General features: G+C 46.2%; 1 protein-coding gene across 1 annotated transcript; it reads right to left on the bottom strand.

Moving 5' to 3' along the window:
- Positions 1-1,071: 1,071 nt before the first annotated feature.
- Positions 1,072-2,958, bottom strand: LOC148516912 (trypsin-like). Its single transcript, XM_088479405.1, has 5 exons — positions 2,919-2,958; positions 2,660-2,810; positions 1,887-2,140; positions 1,384-1,520; positions 1,072-1,221 (listed from the first exon to the last, which is right to left on the bottom strand). Exons 1-5 carry the CDS (start codon positions 2,956-2,958, stop codon positions 1,072-1,074), a joined length of 732 nt encoding a protein of 243 aa, XP_088335531.1.
- Between the last annotated feature and the right edge of the window lie 21,334 nt (positions 2,959-24,292).

Here is a 24,292-nt window from a genome sequence, read left to right as displayed (position 1 = left end):
GGAGAAGGGGGGGTTAGGCTTAGGCACCCCCGGGGGGAGGTTAGGGTTAGGCATCCCCGGAGGACTTAGGTTTAGGTGGCGGGGAAGGGGGGGTTAGGTTTAGGTACTTAGAGGGGGGATTAGGGTTAGGCACTTGAGGGGGAGGTTATGGTTAGGCACCCCCTAAGGGAGGGTTAGAGGGGGAATCAGGATACTTACCGTTAGGATGATCGGGATTTCCTCCTCTGTTGGGATGCCGCTGTCGGTATTTGAACTGGCGGCCATATGGCCGCCACTGAATCATAACGAATCCCTCTCACAACAGATCCATGTTTCCCACTAAAGTCTTCATTTTACAGTAGGCAGAAAAGAACAAGGAGGACAGCAAGGACTAAATGGCATTGTACAAATGTTATACAAGAACAAATCTGAACACTATAAATCACCCAGGAACCTGCTGTATGTACTAATGCATTATATAAAAAGCTGCAGATATCCTTTATTGCAGCACAGTGGCCCTAAAAGTAATATTTGTTTTTTAAAATGTAATAATGATCAGTCCTTTTCATCATATTTCTCTCCATCGGTTGCTTAGTGCATCCATCCACCTAGGGACATGCACGCAGAAGGGAAGGAGCTGTACACATGCAATATGGCAATGATTAATCTCATTACTGGGTACATGATCCCTCAGATTACACCCATACAAAGCCACCAGGAGGAGTCAGAAATGGAGGAAAGAGCAGAAATGCGCCTCTCTTCCCCTTATATCCATCACTACAGAGACCCACAAACCAGTCACTATTTATATTGCATTGAAGACTTCCAGAGAAACTGTTATCTTTGTAATACCACGGTATGTACTAAACACCTGTACTAATTACTGTATCTGTCTCAGAGTGCTGAGATACAACCATTGCCATATTAGGTGTAATGTCCACTCTATGGCAATAAGTACAAAACTACCATAACACACATTGTCACCAAGAAATACGTTTATTCAGAACACAAATTATAAAGCTTTACTTTAAGTGAAAGACTTGATGATAAACATGAGATGAAATGCTCTGTATAAACATATTATGTAGGAGATTAGTTGGAGGCCATAGTGCTGGAGATCCAGGCGTTGTAGTTGCAGACCTTGGTGTAGACACCGGGAAAGTTCCTCAGGGCACAGCCGTATCCCCAGGAGGTAAGACCCTGGAGCTGTCCGTTACAGACCACGGGTCCACCAGAGTCACCCTGAGCACAGGAGGGAGATTGTTAGACATTCATACCACATCATGATGGGTGCTGGATAATTACTAAGCTGCCTACTGTGTGGTCATACAGCGTGTGTACATCACATACATGTTATAGTGATACCATGGTCTCAGCACCATAGTGATACAGCTGTGACATTACCTGGCAGGAATCCATGCCTCCTTCCATGTAACCAACACAGATCATGTTATCAGTGATCTCTCCTGGGTAGGCGCTGTTACACTGAGCGGTGGTCAGGATGGGGGCGTCCAGGCACTGCAGTTCGGCTGGCATGTTGGCTGCAGAAAACAGTTATTAATTAGCTGTATTTAATATTCTTCCATCTTCCTGTATACGGTATGTTGCTGTAATACTCTATGTCCTTATACATCCTCCAAACTAAAGCCGTCATTTCCTTTCCATTGTATATGGAATTATCTGTGTCGGGAATGCCTCTGAATGCTCTATATTTGTGCATTTTATCAAATAAACATTTCTATTTGTATGAAAATTATTTTCTTTTTTCGAAGACAAAAACAATATTTTTCACAAAAAAGTTACTTTACTAGCTTATTAACATTGCAAATAGCTCCTGGACTACAGCCATAACTCTCCACCCAGGTCCGGGGCAAATAATGGACATTAGTTAGTGATCTGTAACTTACTGCCGCTGCTGAGTGTGTTTCCCCAGCCAGTGATCAGGCAGCTGGTGCCAGAGGCTGCGCAGCCAGAGGGCAGAGTCACAGTCTGGACGTAGGCGTTGAGGGTGGCGACGGAGGCGAGCTTGATCAGCAGGATGTCATTGTCCAGGGTTCTGGAATTGTAGGCGCCATGTTGGATGACCCTGACAGAATTGATGAACTGCTCGGTGCCCTCAGTTGTAAAGATGTTATGTTCTCCCATTCTGACCTGGAGGCTCCTGGATGAAGATACAGATACAGAACAGTCAGACAGAGAAGTATAAATCTGCTTATTGAGATAATTAAGGGATCCTGGAGACAACATGGGGGGGAAGTAAGACTTATGTAGCCCACTCTGACACATCTATACTGTAAGATATAACACAGCTTATGGGCACCAGCAGAAGTGATTCCACTTCACTCAGCAAGTCAATGATTCACATAGTGATAATGTATATCATATATAATATATCAGATCTAGGTATGCCCTACAACTCTAATGTTTTGAAAAGCAGGTCGAACAAATCTAGCATTAATATTGTAATAATACTTGCTTTAAGCTATAAAATAAAAATGACCAGTAAGTATATGATCTCTGACATGCAAACAGTAGACTTTTAAAGTGTCCCTAGAGATCAACCAGGCATCTAAATAGCCATTCAACCAGCCTACCAAATGACTGACCAACTAACTACTCAGCCAACCACCCAGCCACCCAACCAACCATTATGAACACCATTTACAATGACTGTACTTACGACTGGTAGCAGTGAGCAGCAGAGATCACCCACAGGTTGGTAACCATTGACCCTCCACAGAAGTGGTACCCAGCATTCAGGGACACCTGGTAGGGAACACCGTGCTCGGCACAGGTGTAACCTCCGACTATCTTATCATCCTCCAAGGCAGCTGTAAGAGATGACACACTGACTAGCACCGCGGCACCATTACACAATATAACACATAAAGCCATTACCACTAGATGCACCATGGTATCTGTAAGCTAATGAGACTCACCGGCAGCTCCGAGGAGCAGACAGACCAGAAGCAGTTTCATGGTGGAGAAATGTCCAGTGACTGGTTTGCTGGACACAATGTTGCTATTTATATGTTTTACCACCTCACGTGTACATTGCATAGTTGTGTCCATATGGCGACTCCCCTGTTAATGTGTATAGAATATTTATTGCTATCACTTGTGTGTTTCTTTACTGTTGACCTTGACTGTTACAGTATCTCTAGTCTTGGAAAGTTAAACATGTTTCTTCTTTTTCTTTTTATCGTTAGGTATCATTTATTAGTCTTCATTTTATTATATGTGTGTAAAGCTCTTACATTTTCAAAGAAATTATTTTAGTTGAAAACTCTACACTCTACAAAATGTATTTGTGATTTATCTTCTGGCTAAATGCCCATAATGCCCATAATAGTGCAACACCTTACAGCACACAGGTAAGTAACTCAGCACTATCAGAGGGGTGGGCAATAGGTGACCCTCAGAGGGACCCCTCTGGCCGAAGGAACTTCCTCTTTTTATCCTCTTGTTTGGCACTTTTCGGGCAGGCCACAGGGCAAAATGTACAATGTGGTAGGTTCTAAATCGCAGAGAAACAAGCTTTAGTATGGAATAGAACAGATTTGAATTTGGATTTTAAATCTGAATTTGGGATTTTCGTTTGCATAAAGTACATGATTTTATCACAGCCCCATCAATGTTTTAGACCATAGAGTGAGCGGAATAGAAACCCCGGATTTATGAAGCAACGTTTATGAAAACTGCCATAAAACCACCAGCAAATTGTTTTCCCAATCACGAACACACAGCTGCAGAGGTCATGATTAGTTGGATTTGAGGAGAGTAGCTGCAGTAGACTCTAGGCCAGTGTTGGCTAACCTTGACACTCCAGCTGTTGTGGAACTATATATCCCAGCATGCCCTGCCACAGTTTTAGCATGCCCTAATAGCAAAACTGTAGCAGTGCATGCTGGGTTATGTAGTTCCATAACAGCTGGAGTGTCAAGGTTAGCCAACACTGCTCTAGGCTACTGCAAGGGTCGGTGGTGCAACTGATGTTGCATCGATGTTCTAGTGTTACAATCCCCATCGCATATACACATAAATTATAATTTGCATACTCACAAAACTGCTATTGCGAGAGAGACCACGAATGCATTTGCATTACCACTAGAGATGAGTGGGCTAGGATCTCTGAGATCCGAGCCCACCCGAACTTACCTGATCTGAGGGGATCCGGATACACCGCTCGGATCTCCCCGCCATTTTCGGGCTTCACATTGAGGCAAAACATCATCAGCTGGATTTGAATTTTTGCGAGTTTTGGATTTCTTTATAAGTCCCTGCGGCGGTGGGTCCGGCACCAGTTGCTGACTGTAGTCCATGCTGCTGTGCACTCTCCTCTCCTTGGCTGGCTGGCTGTGTTGCTGCTATTGCTGCTGTCCAGTGTTCATCTGCTTCAGTGCTGCCGACGCACCTGTCCAGTGTTCATCTGCTTCAGTGCTGCCGATGCACCTGTGTGGAGTCCATCTGCTCCAGTGCTGCCGATGCAGCTGTCCGGTGTACATCGCTCCAGTGCTGCCGACGCAGCTGTCCGGTGTCCATCGCTCCAGTGATGATGACGCACCTGTCCGGTGTCCATCCGTTCCAGTTCTGATGACACAGACTAACCTGTCCGGTACCCGTCCACTCCAGTGCTGCCAAAGCACCTGTCTGGTGTCGTTTTCCTTCAGTGCTGCCGACACACCAGTCCATTGTCCATTCGCCACAGTGCTGCCATCTTACCTGTCTGGTTTCCATCCATTCCAGTGCCGTCGACGCACCTGTACGTTGCCCATCTCCTTCAGTACAGCCGACGCACCTCTCTGATATCCATCTGCTCCAGTGCTGCCGACACAACTGTTTGGTGTCCATTTGATCCAGTGCTGCTGACGCACTTGTCCATTGTCCATCGTTCCTGTGCTGATGATGCACCTGTCTGGAGTCTATCTGTCCAGTGGTAAAAAAAATAAAAAAAATACAGTAGTTAACAAAAGTAAAAAAAAAAGTTACAAAAAAATTAAAAATATAAAAGTTTAATTATTGTGAAAAAAAAGTAAAAAAAACTGTTTGTTCTATACCCCAGTGTATATCTATAATACAAGTACTGTGGCGACTCAAGACGTACACCAGTTTGCATCCATGACACAAGCACTATTTCACTTAGGGCCACACCACAGTGTGTATTGATAACACAACTACTGTGATGCTGTAGGCCGTACCAATAATGTGTATCCATAACACAAGTACTGCGATGTCACAGGCCGTACCCGTAGTGTGTATCCATAACACAAGTACTGCGATGCCTCAGGCCATACCCTTAGTGTATATACATAACACAACTACTGCGATGCCACAGGCTATACCCTTAGTGTATATACATAACACAAATACTGCGATGCCACAGGCCATACCCTTAGTGTGTATCCATAACAGAAGTGCTGTGACGCCTCTGGCCGTACCCCAGTGTGTATACATAACACAAGTACTGCGATGTCACAGGCCAATCCCTTAGTGTATATCCATAACAGAAGTGCTGTGACGCCTCAGGCCGTAACCCAGTGTGTATACATAACACAAGTACTGCAATGTCACAGGCCGTACCCCAGTGTGTATACATAACACAACTACTGCGATGCCACAGGCCATACCCGTAGTGTGTATCCATAACACAAGTACTGCGATGCCTCAGGCCATACCCCAGTGTGTATACATAACACAACTACTGCGATGCCACAGGCCATACCCTTAGTGTATATACATAACACAAATACTGCGATGCCACAGGCCATACCCTTAGTGTGTATCCATAACAGAAGTGCTGTGACGCCTCTGGCCGTAACCCAGTGTGTATACATAACACAAGTACTGCGATGTCACAGGCCAATCCCTTAGTGTATATCCATAACAGAAGTGCTGTGACGCCTCAGGCCGTAACCCAGTGTGTATACATAACACAAGTACTGCGATGTCACAGGCCATACCCTTAGTGTGTATACATAACACAAATACTGCGATGCCACAGGCCATACCCGTAGTGTGTATCCATAACACAAGTACTGCGATGCCTCAGGCCATACCCCAGTGTGTATACATAACACAACTACTGCGATGCCACAGGCCATACCCTTAGTGTGTATCCATAACACAAGTACTGCGATGTCACCGGCCATACCCTTAGTGTGTATCCATAACAGAAGTGCTGTGACGCCTCTGGCCGTACCCCAGTGTGTATACATAACACAAGTACTGCGATGTCACAGGCCGTACCCCAGTGTGTATACATAACACAACTACTGCGATGCCACAGGCCATACCCGTAGTGTGTATCCATAACACAAGTACTGCGATGCCTCAGGCCATACCCCAGTGTGTATACATAACACAACTACTGCGATGCCACAGGCTATACCCTTAGTGTATATACATAACACAAATACTGCGATGCCACAGGCCATACCCTTAGTGTGTATCCATAACAGAAGTGCTGTGACGCCTCTGGCCGTACCCCAGTGTGTATACATAACACAAGTACTGCGATGTCACAGGCCAATCCCTTAGTGTATATCCATAACAGAAGTGCTGTGACGCCTCTGGCCGTACCCCAGTGTGTATACATAACACAAGTACTGCAATGTCACAGGCCGTACCCCAGTGTGTATACATAACACAACTACTGCGATGCCACAGGCCATACCCTTAGTGTATATACATAACACAAATACTGCGATGCCACAGGCCATACCCGTAGTGTGTATCCATAACACAAGTACTGCGATGCCTCAGGCCATACCCCAGTGTGTATACATAACACAACTACTGCGATGCCACAGGCCATACCCTTAGTGTATATACATAACACAAATACTGCGATGCCACAGGCCATACCCTTAGTGTGTATCCATAACAGAAGTGCTGTGACGCCTCTGGCCGTAACCCAGTGTGTATACATAACACAAGTACTGCGATGTCACAGGCCAATCCCTTAGTGTATATCCATAACAGAAGTGCTGTGACGCCTCAGGCCGTAACCCAGTGTGTATACATAACACAAGTACTGCGATGTCACAGGCCATACCCTTAGTGTGTATACATAACACAAATACTGCGATGCCACAGGCCATACCCGTAGTGTGTATCCATAACACAAGTACTGCGATGCCTCAGGCCATACCCCAGTGTGTATACATAACACAACTACTGCGATGCCACAGGCCATACCCTTAGTGTGTATCCATAACACAAGTACTGCGATGTCACCGGCCATACCCTTAGTGTGTATCCATAACAGAAGTGCTGTGACGCCTCTGGCCGTACCCCAGTGTGTATACATAACACAAGTACTGCGATGTCACAGGCCGTACCCCAGTGTGTATACATAACACAACTACTGCGATGCCACAGGCCATACCCGTAGTGTGTATCCATAACACAAGTACTGCGATGCCTCAGGCCATACCCCAGTGTGTATACATAACACAACTACTGCGATGCCACAGGCTATACCCTTAGTGTATATACATAACACAAATACTGCGATGCCACAGGCCATACCCTTAGTGTGTATCCATAACAGAAGTGCTGTGACGCCTCTGGCCGTACCCCAGTGTGTATACATAACACAAGTACTGCGATGTCACAGGCCAATCCCTTAGTGTATATCCATAACAGAAGTGCTGTGACGCCTCTGGCCGTACCCCAGTGTGTATACATAACACAAGTACTGCGATGTCACAGGCCGTACCCCAGTGTGTATACATAACACAACTACTGCGATGCCACAGGCCATACCCTTAGTGTATATACATAACACAAATACTGCGATGCCACAGGCCATACCCGTAGTGTGTATCCATAACACAAGTACTGCGATGCCTCAGGCCATACCCCAGTGTGTATACATAACACAACTACTGCGATGCCACAGGCCATACCCTTAGTGTATATACATAACACAAATACTGCGATGCCACAGGCCATACCCTTAGTGTGTATCCATAACAGAAGTGCTGTGACGCCTCTGGCCGTACCCCAGTGTGTATACATAACACAAGTACTGCGATGTCACAGGCCAATCCCTTAGTGTATATCCATAACAGAAGTGCTGTGACGCCTCAGGCCGTAACCCAGTGTGTATACATAACACAAGTACTGCGATGTCACAGGCCATACCCTTAGTGTGTATACATAACACAAATACTGCGATGCCACAGGCCATACCCGTAGTGTGTATCCATAACACAAGTACTGCGATGCCTCAGGCCATACCCCAGTGTGTATACATAACACAACTACTGCGATGCCACAGGCCATACCCTTAGTGTATATCCATAACACAAATACTGCGATGCCACAGGCCATACCCTTAGTGTGTATCCATAACAGAAGTGCTGTGACGCCTCTGGCCGTACCCCAGTGTGTATACATAACACAAGTACTGCGATGTCACAGGCCGTACCCCAGTGTGTATACATAACACAACTACTGCGATGCCACAGGCCATACCCGTAGTGTGTATCCATAACACAAGTACTGCGATGCCTCAGGCCATACCCCAGTGTGTATACATAACACAACTACTGCGATGCCACAGGCTATACCCTTAGTGTATATACATAACACAAATACTGCGATGCCACAGGCCATACCCTTAGTGTGTATCCATAACAGAAGTGCTGTGACGCCTCTGGCCGTACCCCAGTGTGTATACATAACACAAGTACTGCGATGTCACAGGCCGTACCCCAGTGTGTATACATAACACAACTACTGCGATGCCACAGGCCATACCCTTAGTGTATATACATAACACAAATACTGCGATGCCACAGGCCATACCCGTAGTGTGTATCCATAACACAAGTACTGCGATGCCTCAGGCCATACCCCAGTGTGTATACATAACACAACTACTGCGATGCCACAGGCCATACCCTTAGTGTATATACATAACACAAATACTGCGATGCCACAGGCCATACCCTTAGTGTGTATCCATAACAGAAGTGCTGTGACGCCTCTGGCCGTACCCCAGTGTGTATACATAACACAAGTACTGCGATGTCACAGGCCAATCCCTTAGTGTATATCCATAACAGAAGTGCTGTGACGCCTCAGGCCGTAACCCAGTGTGTATACATAACACAAGTACTGCGATGTCACAGGCCATACCCTTAGTGTGTATACATAACACAAATACTGCGATGCCACAGGCCATACCTGTAGTGTGTATCCATAACACAAGTACTGCGATGCCTCAGGCCATACCCCAGTGTGTATACATAACACAACTACTGCGATGCCACAGGCCATACCCTTAGTGTATATACATAACACAAATACTGCGATGCCACAGGCCATACCCTTAGTGTGTATCCATATCAGAAGTGCTGTGACGCCTCTGGCCGTACCCCAGTGTGTATACATAACACAAGTACTGCGATGTCACAGGCCATACCCTTATTGTGTATACATAACACAAGTACTGCGATGTCACAGGCCGTACCCCAGTGTGTATACATAACACAACTACTGCGATGCCACAGGCCATACCCTTAGTGTATATACATAACACAAATACTGCGATGCCACAGGCCATACCCGTAGTGTGTATCCATAACACAAGTACTGCGATGCCTCAGGCCATACCCCAGTGTGTATACATAACACAAATACTGCGATGCCACAGGCCATACCCTTAGTGTATATACATAACACAAATACTGCGATGCCACAGGCCATACCCTTAGTGTGTATCCATAACAGAAGTGCTGTGACGCCTCTGGCCGTACCCCAGTGTGTATACATAACACAAGTACTGCGATGTCACAGGCCAATCCCTTAGTGTATATCCATAACAGAAGTGCTGTGACGCCTCAGGCCGTAACCCAGTGTGTATACATAACACAAGTACTGCGATGTCACAGGCCATACCCTTAGTGTGTATACATAACACAAGTACTGCGATGTCACAGGCCGTACCCCAGTGTGTATACATAACACAACTACTGCGATGCCACAGGCCATACCCTTAGTGTATATACATAACACAAATACTGCGATGCCACAGGCCATACCCGTAGTGTGTATCCATAACACAAGTACTGCGATGCCTCAGGCCATACCCCAGTGTGTATACATAACACAACTACTGCGATGCCACAGGCCATACCCTTAGTGTATATACATAACACAAATACTGCGATGCCACAGGCCATACCCTTAGTGTGTATCCATAACAGAAGTGCTGTGACGCCTCTGGCCGTACCCCAGTGTGTATACATAACACAAGTACTGCGATGTCACAGGCCAATCCCTTAGTGTATATCCATAACAGAAGTGCTGTGACGCCTCAGGCCGTAACCCAGTGTGTATACATAACACAAGTACTGTGATTCTGCAAGCCGTACCCTTAGTGTGTATCCATAACACAAGTACTGCGATGTCACCGGCCATACCCTTAGTGTGTATACATAACACAAGTACTGTGATGTCACAGGCCATACCCTTAGTGTGTATACATAACACAAGTACTGCAATGTCACCGGCCATACCCTTAGTGTGTATCCATAACACAAGTACTGCGATGTCACAGGCCATACCCTTAGTGTGTATACATAACACAAGTACTGCGATGTCACAGGCCGTACCCCAGTGTGTATACATAACACAACTACTGCGATGCCACAGGCCATACCCTTAGTGTATATACATAACACAAATACTGCGATGCCACAGGCCATACCCGTAGTGTGTATCCATAACACAAGTACTGCGATGCCTCAGGCCATACCCCAGTGTGTATACATAACACAACTACTGCGATGCCACAGGCCATACCCTTAGTGTATATACATAACACAAATACTGCGATGCCACAGGCCATACCCTTAGTGTGTATCCATAACAGAAGTGCTGTGACGCCTCTGGCCGTACCCCAGTGTGTATACATAACACAAGTACTGCGATGTCACAGGCCAATCCCTTAGTGTATATCCATAACAGAAGTGCTGTGACGCCTCAGGCCGTAACCCAGTGTGTATACACAACACAAGTACTGTGATTCCGCAAGCCGTACCCTTAGTGTGTATCCATAACACAAGTACTGCGATGTCACCGGCCATACCCTTAGTGTGTATACATAACACAAGTACTGTGATGTCACAGGCCATACCCTTAGTGTGTATACATAACACAAGTACTGCAATGTCACCGGCCATACCCTTAGTGTGTATACATAACACAAGTACTGCGATGTCACAGGCCATACCCTTAGTGTGTATCCATAACACAAGTACTGTGATGCCACAGGCCATACCCTTAGTGTGTATCCATAACACAAGTACTGTGATTCCGCAGGCCGTACCCTTAGTGTGTATACATAACACAAGTACTGCGATGTCACAGGCCGTACCCCAGTGTGTATACATAACACAAGTACTGCGATGTCACAGGCCATACCCGTAGTGTGTATCCATAACACAAGTACTGTGATTCCGCAGGCCGTACCCTTAGTGTGTATACATAACACAAGTACTGCGATGTCACAGGCCGTACCCCAGTGTGTATACATAACACAAGTACTGCGATGTCACAGGCCGTACCCCAGTGTGTATACATAACACAACTACTGCGATGCCACAGGCCATACCCGTAGTGTGTATCCATAACACAAGTACTGCGATGCCTCAGGCCATACCCCAGTGTGTATACATAACACAACTACTGCGATGCCACAGGCTATACCCTTAGTGTATATACATAACACAAATACTGCGATGCCACAGGCCATACCCTTAGTGTGTATCCATAACAGAAGTGCTGTGACGCCTCTGGCCGTACCCCAGTGTGTATACATAACACAAGTACTGCGATGTCACAGGCCGTACCCCAGTGTGTATACATAACACAACTACTGCGATGCCACAGGCCATACCCTTAGTGTATATACATAACACAAATACTGCGATGCCACAGGCCATACCCGTAGTGTGTATCCATAACACAAGTACTGCGATGCCTCAGGCCATACCCCAGTGTGTATACATAACACAACTACTGCGATGCCACAGGCCATACCCTTAGTGTATATACATAACACAAATACTGCGATGCCACAGGCCATACCCTTAGTGTGTATCCATAACAGAAGTGCTGTGACGCCTCTGGCCGTACCCCAGTGTGTATACATAACACAAGTACTGCGATGTCACAGGCCAATCCCTTAGTGTATATCCATAACAGAAGTGCTGTGACGCCTCAGGCCGTAATCCAGTGTGTATACATAACACAAGTACTGCGATGTCACAGGCCATACCCTTAGTGTGTATACATAACACAAATACTGCGATGCCACAGGCCATACCCGTAGTGTGTATCCATAACACAAGTACTGCGATGCCTCAGGCCATACCCCAGTGTGTATACATAACACAACTACTGCGATGCCACAGGCCATACCCTTAGTGTATATACATAACACAAATACTGCGATGCCACAGGCCATACCCTTAGTGTGTATCCATAACAGAAGTGCTGTGACGCCTCTGGCCGTACCCCAGTGTGTATACATAACACAAGTACTGCGATGTCACAGGCCATACCCTTAGTGTGTATACATAACACAAGTACTGCGATGTCACAGGCCGTACCCCAGTGTGTATACATAACACAACTACTGCGATGCCACAGGCCATACCCTTAGTGTATATACATAACACAAATACTGCGATGCCACAGGCCATACCCGTAGTGTGTATCCATAACACAAGTACTGCGATGCCTCAGGCCATACCCCAGTGTGTATACATAAAACAACTACTGCGATGCCACAGGCCATACCCTTAGTGTATATACATAACACAAATACTGCGATGCCACAGGCCATACCCTTAGTGTGTATCCATAACAGAAGTGCTGTGACGCCTCTGGCCGTACCCCAGTGTGTATACATAACACAAGTACTGCGATGTCACAGGCCAATCCCTTAGTGTATATCCATAACAGAAGTGCTGTGACGCCTCAGGCCGTAACCCAGTGTGTATACATAACACAAGTACTGCGATGTCACAGGCCATACCCTTAGTGTGTATACATAACACAAGTACTGCGATGTCACAGGCCGTACCCCAGTGTGTATACATAACACAACTACTGCGATGCCACAGGCCATACCCTTAGTGTATATACATAACACAAATACTGCGATGCCACAGGCCATACCCGTAGTGTGTATCCATAACACAAGTACTGCGATGCCTCAGGCCATACCCCAGTGTGTATACATAACACAACTACTGCGATGCCACAGGCCATACCCTTAGTGTATATACATAACACAAATACTGCGATGCCACAGGCCATACCCTTAGTGTGTATCCATAACAGAAGTGCTGTGACGCCTCTGGCCGTACCCCAGTGTGTATACATAACACAAGTACTGCGATGTCACAGGCCAATCCCTTAGTGTATATCCATAACAGAAGTGCTGTGACGCCTCAGGCCGTAACCCAGTGTGTATACATAACACAAGTACTGTGATTCCGCAAGCCGTACCCTTAGTGTGTATCCATAACACAAGTACTGCGATGTCACCGGCCATACCCTTAGTGTGTATACATAACACAAGTACTGTGATGTCACAGGCCATACCCTTAGTGTGTATACATAACACAAGTACTGCAATGTCACCGGCCATACCCTTAGTGTGTATACATAACACAGGTACTGCGATGTCACAGGCCATACCCTTAGTGTGTATCCATAACACAAGTACTGCGATGTCACAGGCCATACCCTTAGTGTGTATACATAACACAAGTACTGCGATGTCACAGGCCGTACCCCAGTGTGTATACATAACACAACTACTGCGATGCCACAGGCCATACCCTTAGTGTATATACATAACACAAATACTGCGATGCCACAGGCCATACCCGTAGTGTGTATCCATAACACAAGTACTGCGATGCCTCAGGCCATACCCCAGTGTGTATACATAACACAACTACTGCGATGCCACAGGCCATACCCTTAGTGTATATACATAAAACAAATACTGCGATGCCACAGGCCATACCCTTAGTGTGTATCCATAACAGAAGTGCTGTGACGCCTCTGGCCGTACCCCAGTGTGTATACATAACACAAGTACTGCAATGTCACAGGCCAATCCCTTAGTGTATATCCATAACAGAAGTGCTGTGACGCCTCAGGCCGTAACCCAGTGTGTATACATAACACAAGTACTGTGATTCCGCAAGCCGTACCCTTAGTGTGTATCCATAACACAAGTACTGCGATGTCACCGGCCATACCCTTAGTGTGTATACATAACACAAGTACTGTGATGTCACAGGCCATACCCTTAGTGTGTATACATAACACAAGTACTGCAATGTCACCGGCCATACCCTTAGTGTGTATACATAACACAAGTACTGCGATGTCACAGGCCATACCCTTAGTGTGTATCCATAACACAAGTACTGTGATGCCACAGGCCATACCCTTAGTGTGTATCCATAACACAAGTACTGTGATTCCGCAGGCCGTACCCTTAGTGTGTATACATAACACAAGTACTGCGATGTCACAGGCCGTACCCCAGTGTGTATACATAACACAAGTACTGCGATGTCACAGGCCATACCCGTAGTGTGTATCCATAACACAAGTACTGTGATTCCGCAGGCCGTACCCTTAGTGTGTATACATAACACAAGTACTGCGATGTCACAGGCCGTACCCCAGTGTGTATACATAACACAAGTACTGCGATGTCACAGGCCGTACCCCAGTGTGTATACATAACACAAGTACTGCGATGTCACAGGCCATACCCGTAGTGTGTATCCATAACACAAGTACTGCGATGCCTCAGGCCATACCCCAGTGTGTATACATAACACAACTACTGCGATGCCACAGGCCATACCCTTAGTGTATATACATAACACAAATACTGCGATGCCACAGGCCATACCCTTAGTGTGTATCCATAACAGAAGTGCTGTGACGCCTCTGGCCGTACCCCAGTGTGTATACATAACACAAGTACTGCGATGTCACAGGCCAATCCCTTAGTGTATATCCATAACAGAAGTGCTGTGACGCCTCAGGCCGTAACCCAGTGTGTATACATAACACAAGTACTGTGATGTCACAGGCCATACCCTTAGTGTGTATACATAACACAAGTACTGTGATTCCGCAAGCCGTACCCTTAGTGTGTATCCATAACACAAGTACTGCAATGTCACCGGCCATACCCTTAGTGTGTATACATAACACAAGTACTGCGATGTCACAGGCCATACCCTTAGTGTGTATCCATAACACAAGTACTGTGATGCCACAGGCCATACCCTTAGTGTGTATCCATAACACAAGTACTGTGATTCCGCAGGCCGTACCCTTAGTGTGTATACATAACACAAGTACTGCGATGTCACAGGCCGTACCCCAGTGTGTATACATAACACAAGTACTGCGATGTCACAGGCCATACCCGTAGTGTGTATCCATAACACAAGTACTGCGATGCCACAGGCCATACCCTTAGTGTGTATACATAACACAAGTACTGCGATGTCACAGGCCATACCCTTAGTGTGTATACATAACACAAGTACTGCGATGTCACAGGCCATACCCTTAGTGTGTATCCATAACACAAGTACTATTTCACTTAGGGCCACACCACAGTGTGTATTGATAACACAACTACTGTGATGCTGTAGGCCGTACCATTAATGTGTATCCATAACACAAGTACTGCGATGCCACAGGCCATACCCTTAGTGTGTATCAATAACAGGTGCTGTGACGCCTCTGGCCGTACCCCAGTGTGTATACATAACACAAGTACTGCGATGTCACCGGCCATACCCTTAGTGTGTATCCATAACACAAGTACTGTGATGCCACAGGCCATACCCTTAGTGTGTATCCATAACACAAGTACTGTGATTCCGCAGGCCGTACCCTTAGTGTGTATACATAACACAAGTACTGCGATGTCACAGGCCGTACCCCAGTGTGTATACATAACACAAGTACTGCGATGTCACAGGCCATACCCGTAGTGTGTATCCATAACACAAGTACTGCGATGCCTCAGGCCATACCCCAGTGTGTATACATAACACAACTACTGCGATGCCACAGGCCATACCCTTAGTGTATATACATAACACAAATACTGCGATGCCACAGGCCATACCCTTAGTGTGTATCCATAACAGAAGTGCTGTGACGCCTCTGGCCGTACCCCAGTGTGTATACATAACACAAGTACTGCGATGTCACAGGCCAATCCCTTAGTGTATATCCATAACAGAAGTGCTGTGACGCCTCAGGCCGTAACCCAGTGTGTATACATAACACAAGTACTGTGATGTCACAGGCCATACCCTTAGTGTGTATACATAACACAAGTACTGTGATTCCGCAAGCCGTACCCTTAGTGTGTATCCATAACACAAGTACTGCAATGTCACCGGCCATACCCTTAGTGTGTATACATAACACAAGTACTGCGATGTCACAGGCCATACCCTTAGTGTGTATCCATAACACAAGTACTGTGATGCCACAGGCCATACCCTTAGTGTGTATCCATAACACAAGTACTGTGATTCCGCAGGCCGTACCCTTAGTGTGTATACATAACACAAGTACTGCGATGTCACAGGCCGTACCCCAGTGTGTATACATAACACATGTACTGCGATGTCACAGGCCATACCCGTAGTGTGTATCCATAACACAAGTACTGCGATGCCACAGGCCATACCCTTAGTGTGTATACATAACACAAGTACTGCAATGTCACAGGCCATACCCTTAGTGTGTATACATAACACAAGTACTGCGATGTCACAGGCCATACCCTTAGTGTGTATCCATAACACAAGTACTGCGATGCCATAGGCCATACCCTTAGAGTGTATCCATAACACAAGTACTGCAATGACACAGGCCATACCCTTAGTGTGTATCCATAAAACAAGTACTGCAATGTCACAGGCCATACCCTTAGTGTGTATCTATAACACAAGTACTGCAATGCCACAGGCCATACCGTTAGTGTGTATCCATAACACAAGTACTGCGATGTCACAGGCCATACCCTTAGTGTGTATACATAACACAAGTACTGCGATGTCACAGGCCATACCCTTAGTGTGTATACATAACACAAGTACTGCGATGCCACAGGCCGTACCCCAGTGTGTATACATAACACAAGTACTGCGATGTCACAGGCCATACCCGTAGTGTGTATCCATAACACAAGTACTGCGATGCCACAGGCCATACCCTTAGTGTGTATACATAACACAAGTACTGCGATGTCACAGGCCATACCCTTAGTGTGTATACATAACACAAGTACTGCGATGTCACAGGCCATACCCTTAGTGTGTATCCATAACACAAGTACTGCGATGCCACAAGCAATACCCTTAGTGTGTATCCATAACACAAGTACTGCAATGACACAGGCCATACCCTTAGTGTGTATCCATAAAACAAGTACTGCGATGTCACAGGCCATACCCTTAGTGTGTATCTATAACACAAGTACTGCAATGCCACAGGCCATACCGTTAGTGTGTATCCATAACACAAGTACTGCGATGTCACAGGCCATACCCTTAGTGTGTATACATAACACAAGTACTGTGATTCCGCAGGCCGTACCCTTAGTGTGTATACATAACAGAAGTACTGCGATGTCACAGGCCGTACCCCAGTGTGTATACATAACACAAGTATTGCGATATCACAGGCCATACCCTTAGTGTGTATACATAACACAAGTACTGTGACGCCTCAGGCCGTACCCCAGTGTGTATACATAACACAAGTACTGCGATGGCACAGGCCGTACCCTTAGGGTGTATCCATAACAGAAGTACTGTAACGCCTCTGGCCGTACCCCAGTGTGTATACATAACACAAGTACTGCGATCTCACAGGCCGTACCCTTAGTGTGTATCCATAACAGAAGTGCTGTGACGCCACAGGCCGTACCCCAGTGTGTATGCATAACACAAGTACTGCGATGTCACAGGCTGTACCCTTAGTGTGTATCCATAACACAAGTACTGTGATTCCGCAGGCCGTACCCTTAGTGTGTATCCATAACACAAGTGCTGTGATGTCACAGGCCATACCCTTAGTGTGTATCCATAACACAAGTACTGTGATGTCACAGGCCGTACCCTTAGTGTGTATCCATAACAAGTGCTGTGACGCCACAGGCTGGACCCCAGTGTGTATACATAACACAAGTACTGCAATGTCACAGGCCATACCCTTAGGGTGTATCCATAACAGAAGTACTGTGACGCCTCAGGCCGTACCCCAGTGTGTATACATAACACAAGCACTGCGATGTCACAGGCCATACACTTAGTGTGTATACATAACACAAGTACTGCGATGCCACAGGCCATACCCCAGTGTGTATACATAACACAAGTACTGCGATGCCACAGGCCATACGCCAGTGTGTATCCATAACACAAGTGCTGTGATTCCGCAGGCCGTACCCCAGTGTGTATACATAACACAAGTGCTGTGATTCCGCAGGCCATACCCTTAGTGTGTATACATAACTCAAGTACTGCGATGCCACAGGCCATACCCCAGTGTGTATCCATAACACAAGTACTGTAACGCCTCTGGCCGTACCCCAGTGTGTATACATAACACAAGTACTGCGATGCCACAGGCCGTACCCTTAGTGTGTATCCATAACAGAAGTGCTGTGACGCCACAGGCCGTACCCCAGTGTGTATGCATAACACAAGTACTGTGATGTCACAGGCTGTACCCTTAGTGTGTATCCATAACACAAGTACTGTGATTCCGCAGGCCGTACCCTTAGTGTGTATCCATAACACAAGTGCTGTGATGTCACAGGCCATACCCTTAGTGTGTATCCATAACACAAGTACTGTGATGTCACAGGCCGTACCCTTAGTGTGTATCCATAACAAGTGCTGTGACGCCACAGGCTGGACCCCAGTGTGTATACATAACACAAGTACTGCAATGTCACAGGCCATACCCTTAGGGTGTATCCATAACAGAAGTACTGTGACGCCTCAGGCCGTACCCCAGTGTGTATACATAACACAAGCACTGCGATGTCACAGGCCATACACTTAGTGTGTATACTTAACACAAGTACTGCGATGCCACAAGCCATACCCCAGTGTGTATACATAACACAAGTACTGCGATGCCACAGGCCATACGCCAGTGTGTATCCATAACACAAGTGCTGTGATTCCGCAGGCCGTACCCCAGTGTGTATACATAACACAAGTGCTGTGATTCCGCAGGCCATACCCTTAGTGTGTATACATAACTCAAGTACTGCGATGTCACAGGCCATACCCCAGTGTGTATCCATAACACAAGTACTGTGATGCCTCAGGCCGTACCCTTAGTGTGTATACATAACACAAGTACTGTGATGTCTCAGGCCGTACCCTTAGTGTGTATCCATAACACAAGTACTGCGATGTCACAGGCCATACCCTTAGTGTGTATACATAACACAAGTACTGTGATTCAGCAGGCCGTACCCTTAGTGTGTATACATAACACAAGTACTGCGATGTCACAGGCCATACCCTTAGTGTGTATACATAACACAAGTACTGCGATGTCACAGGCCATACCCTTAGTGTGTATCCATAACACAAGTACTGCGATGTCACAGGCCAAACCCTTAGTGTGTATACATAACACAAGTACTGCGATGCCACAGGCCGTACCCCAGTGTGTATACATAACACAAGTACTGCGATGTCACATGCCACACCAGTAGTGTGTATCCATAACACAAGTACTGCGATGCCACAGGCCATACCCTTAGTGTGTATACATAACACAAGTACTGCGATGTCACAGGCCATACCCTTAGTGTGTATACATAACACAAGTACTGCGATGCCACAGGCCATACCCTTAGTGTGTATCCATAACACAAGTACTGCAATGACACAGGCCATACCCTTAGTGTGTATCCATAAAACAAGTACTGCGATGTCACAGGCCATACCCTTAGTGTGTATCTATAAGACAAGTACTGCAATGCCACAGGCCATACCGTTAGTGTGTATCCATAACACAAGTACTGCGATGTCACAGGCCATACCCTTAGTGTGTATACATAACACAAGTACTGTGATTCCGCAGGCCGTACCCTTAGTGTGTATACATAACAGAAGTACTGTGATGTCACAGGCCGTACCCCAGTGTGTATACATAACACAAGTATTGCGATATCACAGGCCATACCCTTAGTGTGTATACATAACACAAGTACTGTGACGCCTCAGGCCGTACCCCAGTGTGTATACATAACAAAAGTACTGCGATGGCACAGGCCGTACCCTTAGGGTGTATCCATAACAGAAGTACTGTAACGCCTCAGGCCGTACCCCAGTGTGTATACATAACACAAGTACTGCGATGCCACAGGCCGTACCCTTAGTGTGTATCCATAACAGAAGTGCTGTGACGCCACAGGCCGTACCCCAGTGTGTATACATAACACAAGTACTGCGATGTCACAGGCTGTACCCTTAGTGTGTATCCATAACACAAGTACTGTGATTCCGCAGGCCGTACCCTTAGTGTGTATCCATAACACAAGTGCTGTGATGTCACAGGCCATACCCTTAGTGTGTATCCATAACACAAGTACTGTGATGTCACAGGCCGTACCCTTAGTGTGTATCCATAACAAGTGCTGTGACGCCAAAGGCTGGACCCCAGTGTGTATACATAACACAAGTACTGCAATGTCACAGGCCATACCCTTAGGGTGAATCCATAACAGAAGTACTGTGACGCCTCAGGCCGTACCCCAGTGTGTATATATAACACAAGCACTGCAATGTCACAGGCCATACCCCAGTGTGTATACATAACACAAGTACTGCGATGTCACAGGCCATACCCCAGTGTGTATCCATAACACAAGTACTGCGATGCCTCAGGCCGTACCCTTAGTGTGTATACATAACACAAGTACTGTGATGTCTCAGGCCGTACCCTTAGTGTGTATCCATAACACAAGTACTGCGATGTCACAGGCCATACCCTTAGTGTGTATACATAACACAAGTACTGTGATTCCGCAGGCCGTACCCTTAGTGTGTATACATAACACAAGTACTGCGATGTCACAGGCCATACCCTTAGTGTGTATACATAACACAAGTACTGCGATGTCACAGGCCATACCCTTAGTGTGTATCCATAACACAAGTACTGCGATGTCACAGGCCATACCCTTAGTGTGTATACATAACACAAGTACTGCGATGCCACAGGCCGTACCCCAGTGAGTATACATAACACAAGTACTGCGATGTCACATGCCACACCCGTAGTGTGTATCCATAACACAAGCGCTGTGATTCCGCAGGCCATACCCTTAGTGTTTATACATAACTCAAGTACTGCGATGCCACAGGCCATACCCCAGTGTGTATACATAACACAAGTACTGCGATGTCACAGGCCATACCCCAGTGTGTATCCATAACAGAAGTACTGCAATGCCTCAGGCCGTACCCTTAGTGTGTATACATAACACAAGTACTGTGATGTCTCAGGCCGTACCCTTAGTGTGTATCCATAACACAAGTACTGCGATGTCACAGGCCATACCCTTAGTGTGTATACATAACACAAGTACTGCGATGTCACAGGCCATACCCTTAGTGTGTATCTATAACAGAAGTGTTGTGACACCTCAGGCCGTACCCCAGTGTGTATACATAACACAAGTACTGCGATGCCACAGGCCTTACCCTTAGTGTGTATCCATAACACAAGTACTGCGATGCCACAGGCAATACCCTTAGTGTGTATACATAACACAAGTACTGCAATGTCACAGGCAATACCCTTAGTGTTTATCCATAACAGAAGTGTTGTGACGCCTCAGGCCGTACCCCAGTGAGTATATATAACACAAGTATTGCGATGTCACAGGCCATACCCTTAGTGTGTATCTATAACAGAAGTGTTGTGACACCTCAGGCCGTACCCCAGTGTGTATACATAACACAAGTACTGCGATGTCACAGGCCATACCCCAGTGTGTATACATAACACAAGTACTGTGATGCCTCAGGCCGTACCCTTAGTGTGTATCCATAACACAAGTACTGCGATGCCTCAGGCCGTACCCTTAGTGTGTATCCATAACACAAGTACTGTGATGCCTCAGGCCGTACCCTTAGTGTGTATCCATAACACAAGTACTGCGATGTCACAGGCCATACCCTTAGTGTGTATCCATAACAGAAGTGCTGTGACGCCTCAGGCCGTAGCCTTAGTGTGTATCCATAACACAAGTATTGCGATGCCACAGGCCATACCCTTAGTGTGTATCCATAACACAAGTACTGCGATGCCACAGGCCATACCCTTAGTGTGTATTAGGGGTGTGCACCGGCCACTTTTCGTGTTTTGTGTTTTGGTTTTGGATCTGGATCTTTCTTCGTGTTTTGGATCTGGATAGGTTTTGCCAAAACCACCCTTCCGTGTTTTGGGTTCTGGGTTTTGTGTTTTGGATCTGTATTTTTTGAAAAAAAGCATAAAAACAGCTAAAATCACAGAATTTGTATGTTTTTCTGCTCCTATGCTATTATTAACCTCAATAACCTTAATTTCCACTCATTTCCAGTCTATTCTGAACACCTCACACCTCACAATAGTGTTTTTATGTCCAAAAGGTTGCACCGAGGTAGCTGGATGACTATGCTAAGTGACACGCGTGGGCGGCACAAACACGTGACCCATCTAGGCGTGATACTGCAGTGGCAGACAGGATGGCAGTTTGAAAAACTAGGCCCCAAACTGTACATAATGCAAAGAAAAAAAAGAGGTGCAAGATGGAATTGTCCTTGGGCCCACCCACCCACCCTTATGTTGTATAAACAGGACATGCACACTTTAACAAACCAATCATTTCAGCGCCAGGGTCTGCCACACAACTGTGGCTGAAATGATTGGTTCATTTGGGCCCCCACAAAACAAGCTGGCAATTAATCTGTCCCTGCACAAACTGGCTCTACGGAGGCAAGATGTCATCCTCATCCTCCTCATCCACCGATTCCTCACCCTCTTCAGTGTGTACATCCTCATCCTCACAGAGTATTAATTCGTCCCTGCTTGGAACCACAGGTCCCTCTGTACGTTCTGGAGGCTGGTCTCCCTGGAAGAGTTGATAATTCATTTTATGAACATCATCTTCTCCACATTTTGTGGAAGCAACCTCCTACACCTTTCGCTGACAAGGTTCCCGGCTGCACTAAACACTCTTTCGGAGAACACACTGGAGGGGGGGCAACTCAGGTAAAATAGAGCCAGTTTGTACAGGGACCTCCAAATTGCTTCTTTTTCCTGCCAGTACAGGTACGGACTATCTGACATGCCTACTTGGATGCTGTCACCGATGTAATCCTTTAACAGACAGACGCACGCTTGTCGCTGCAGCTTTAAGGATGCAGGTGCGGCTACAGCCAACACAATTCACAAAGACAGAAAAAAGAAGAATATTTTTATTGTTTGTGTAGCACACTTTGAGGGTGTCACCACCCTTTAACAGACAGACGCACGCTTGTCGCTGCTGCTTTAAGGATGCAGGTGCGGCTACAGCCCACACAATTCACAAAGACAGAAAAAAGAAGAATATTTTTATTGTTTGTGTAGCACACTTTGAGGGTGTCACCACCCTTTAACAGACAGACGCACGCTTGTCGCTGCTGCTTTGAGGATGCAAGTGCGGCTACATCGCTCACAAGTCACAAACACATTAAAAAAAATTTTTTATTTTTTGGAGCACTTTGAGAGTTATAACACCCTTTAACAGACAGACGCACGCTTGTCGCTGCTGCTTTGAGGATGCAAGTGCGGCTACAGCCCACACAATTCACAAAGACAGAAAAAAAATGAACAATATTTTAATTGTTTGTGTAGCACACATTGAGGGTGTCACCACCCTTTAACAGACAGACGCACGCTTGTCGCTGCTGCTTTGAGGATGCAAGTGCGGCTACATCGCACACAAGTCACAAACACATTAAAAAAATAGTTTTTTATTTTTTGGAGCACTTTGAGAGTTACACCACCCTTTAACAGACAGACGCACGCTTGTCGCTGCTGCTTTAAAGATGAAGGTGCGGCTACAGCCCACACATTTCACAAAGACCGAAAAAAAAAGAACAATATTTTAATTGTTTGTGTAGCACACTTTGAGGGTGTCACCACCCTTTAACAGACAGACGCACGC

This window comes from Taudactylus pleione, unplaced genomic scaffold (genome assembly GCF_031769625.1).
Source record: "Taudactylus pleione unplaced genomic scaffold, aTauple2 ptg000231l, whole genome shotgun sequence".
Lineage (NCBI taxonomy): Eukaryota > Metazoa > Chordata > Amphibia > Anura > Myobatrachidae > Taudactylus > Taudactylus pleione.
This window is presented reverse-complemented; position numbering and strand designations above follow the sequence as displayed.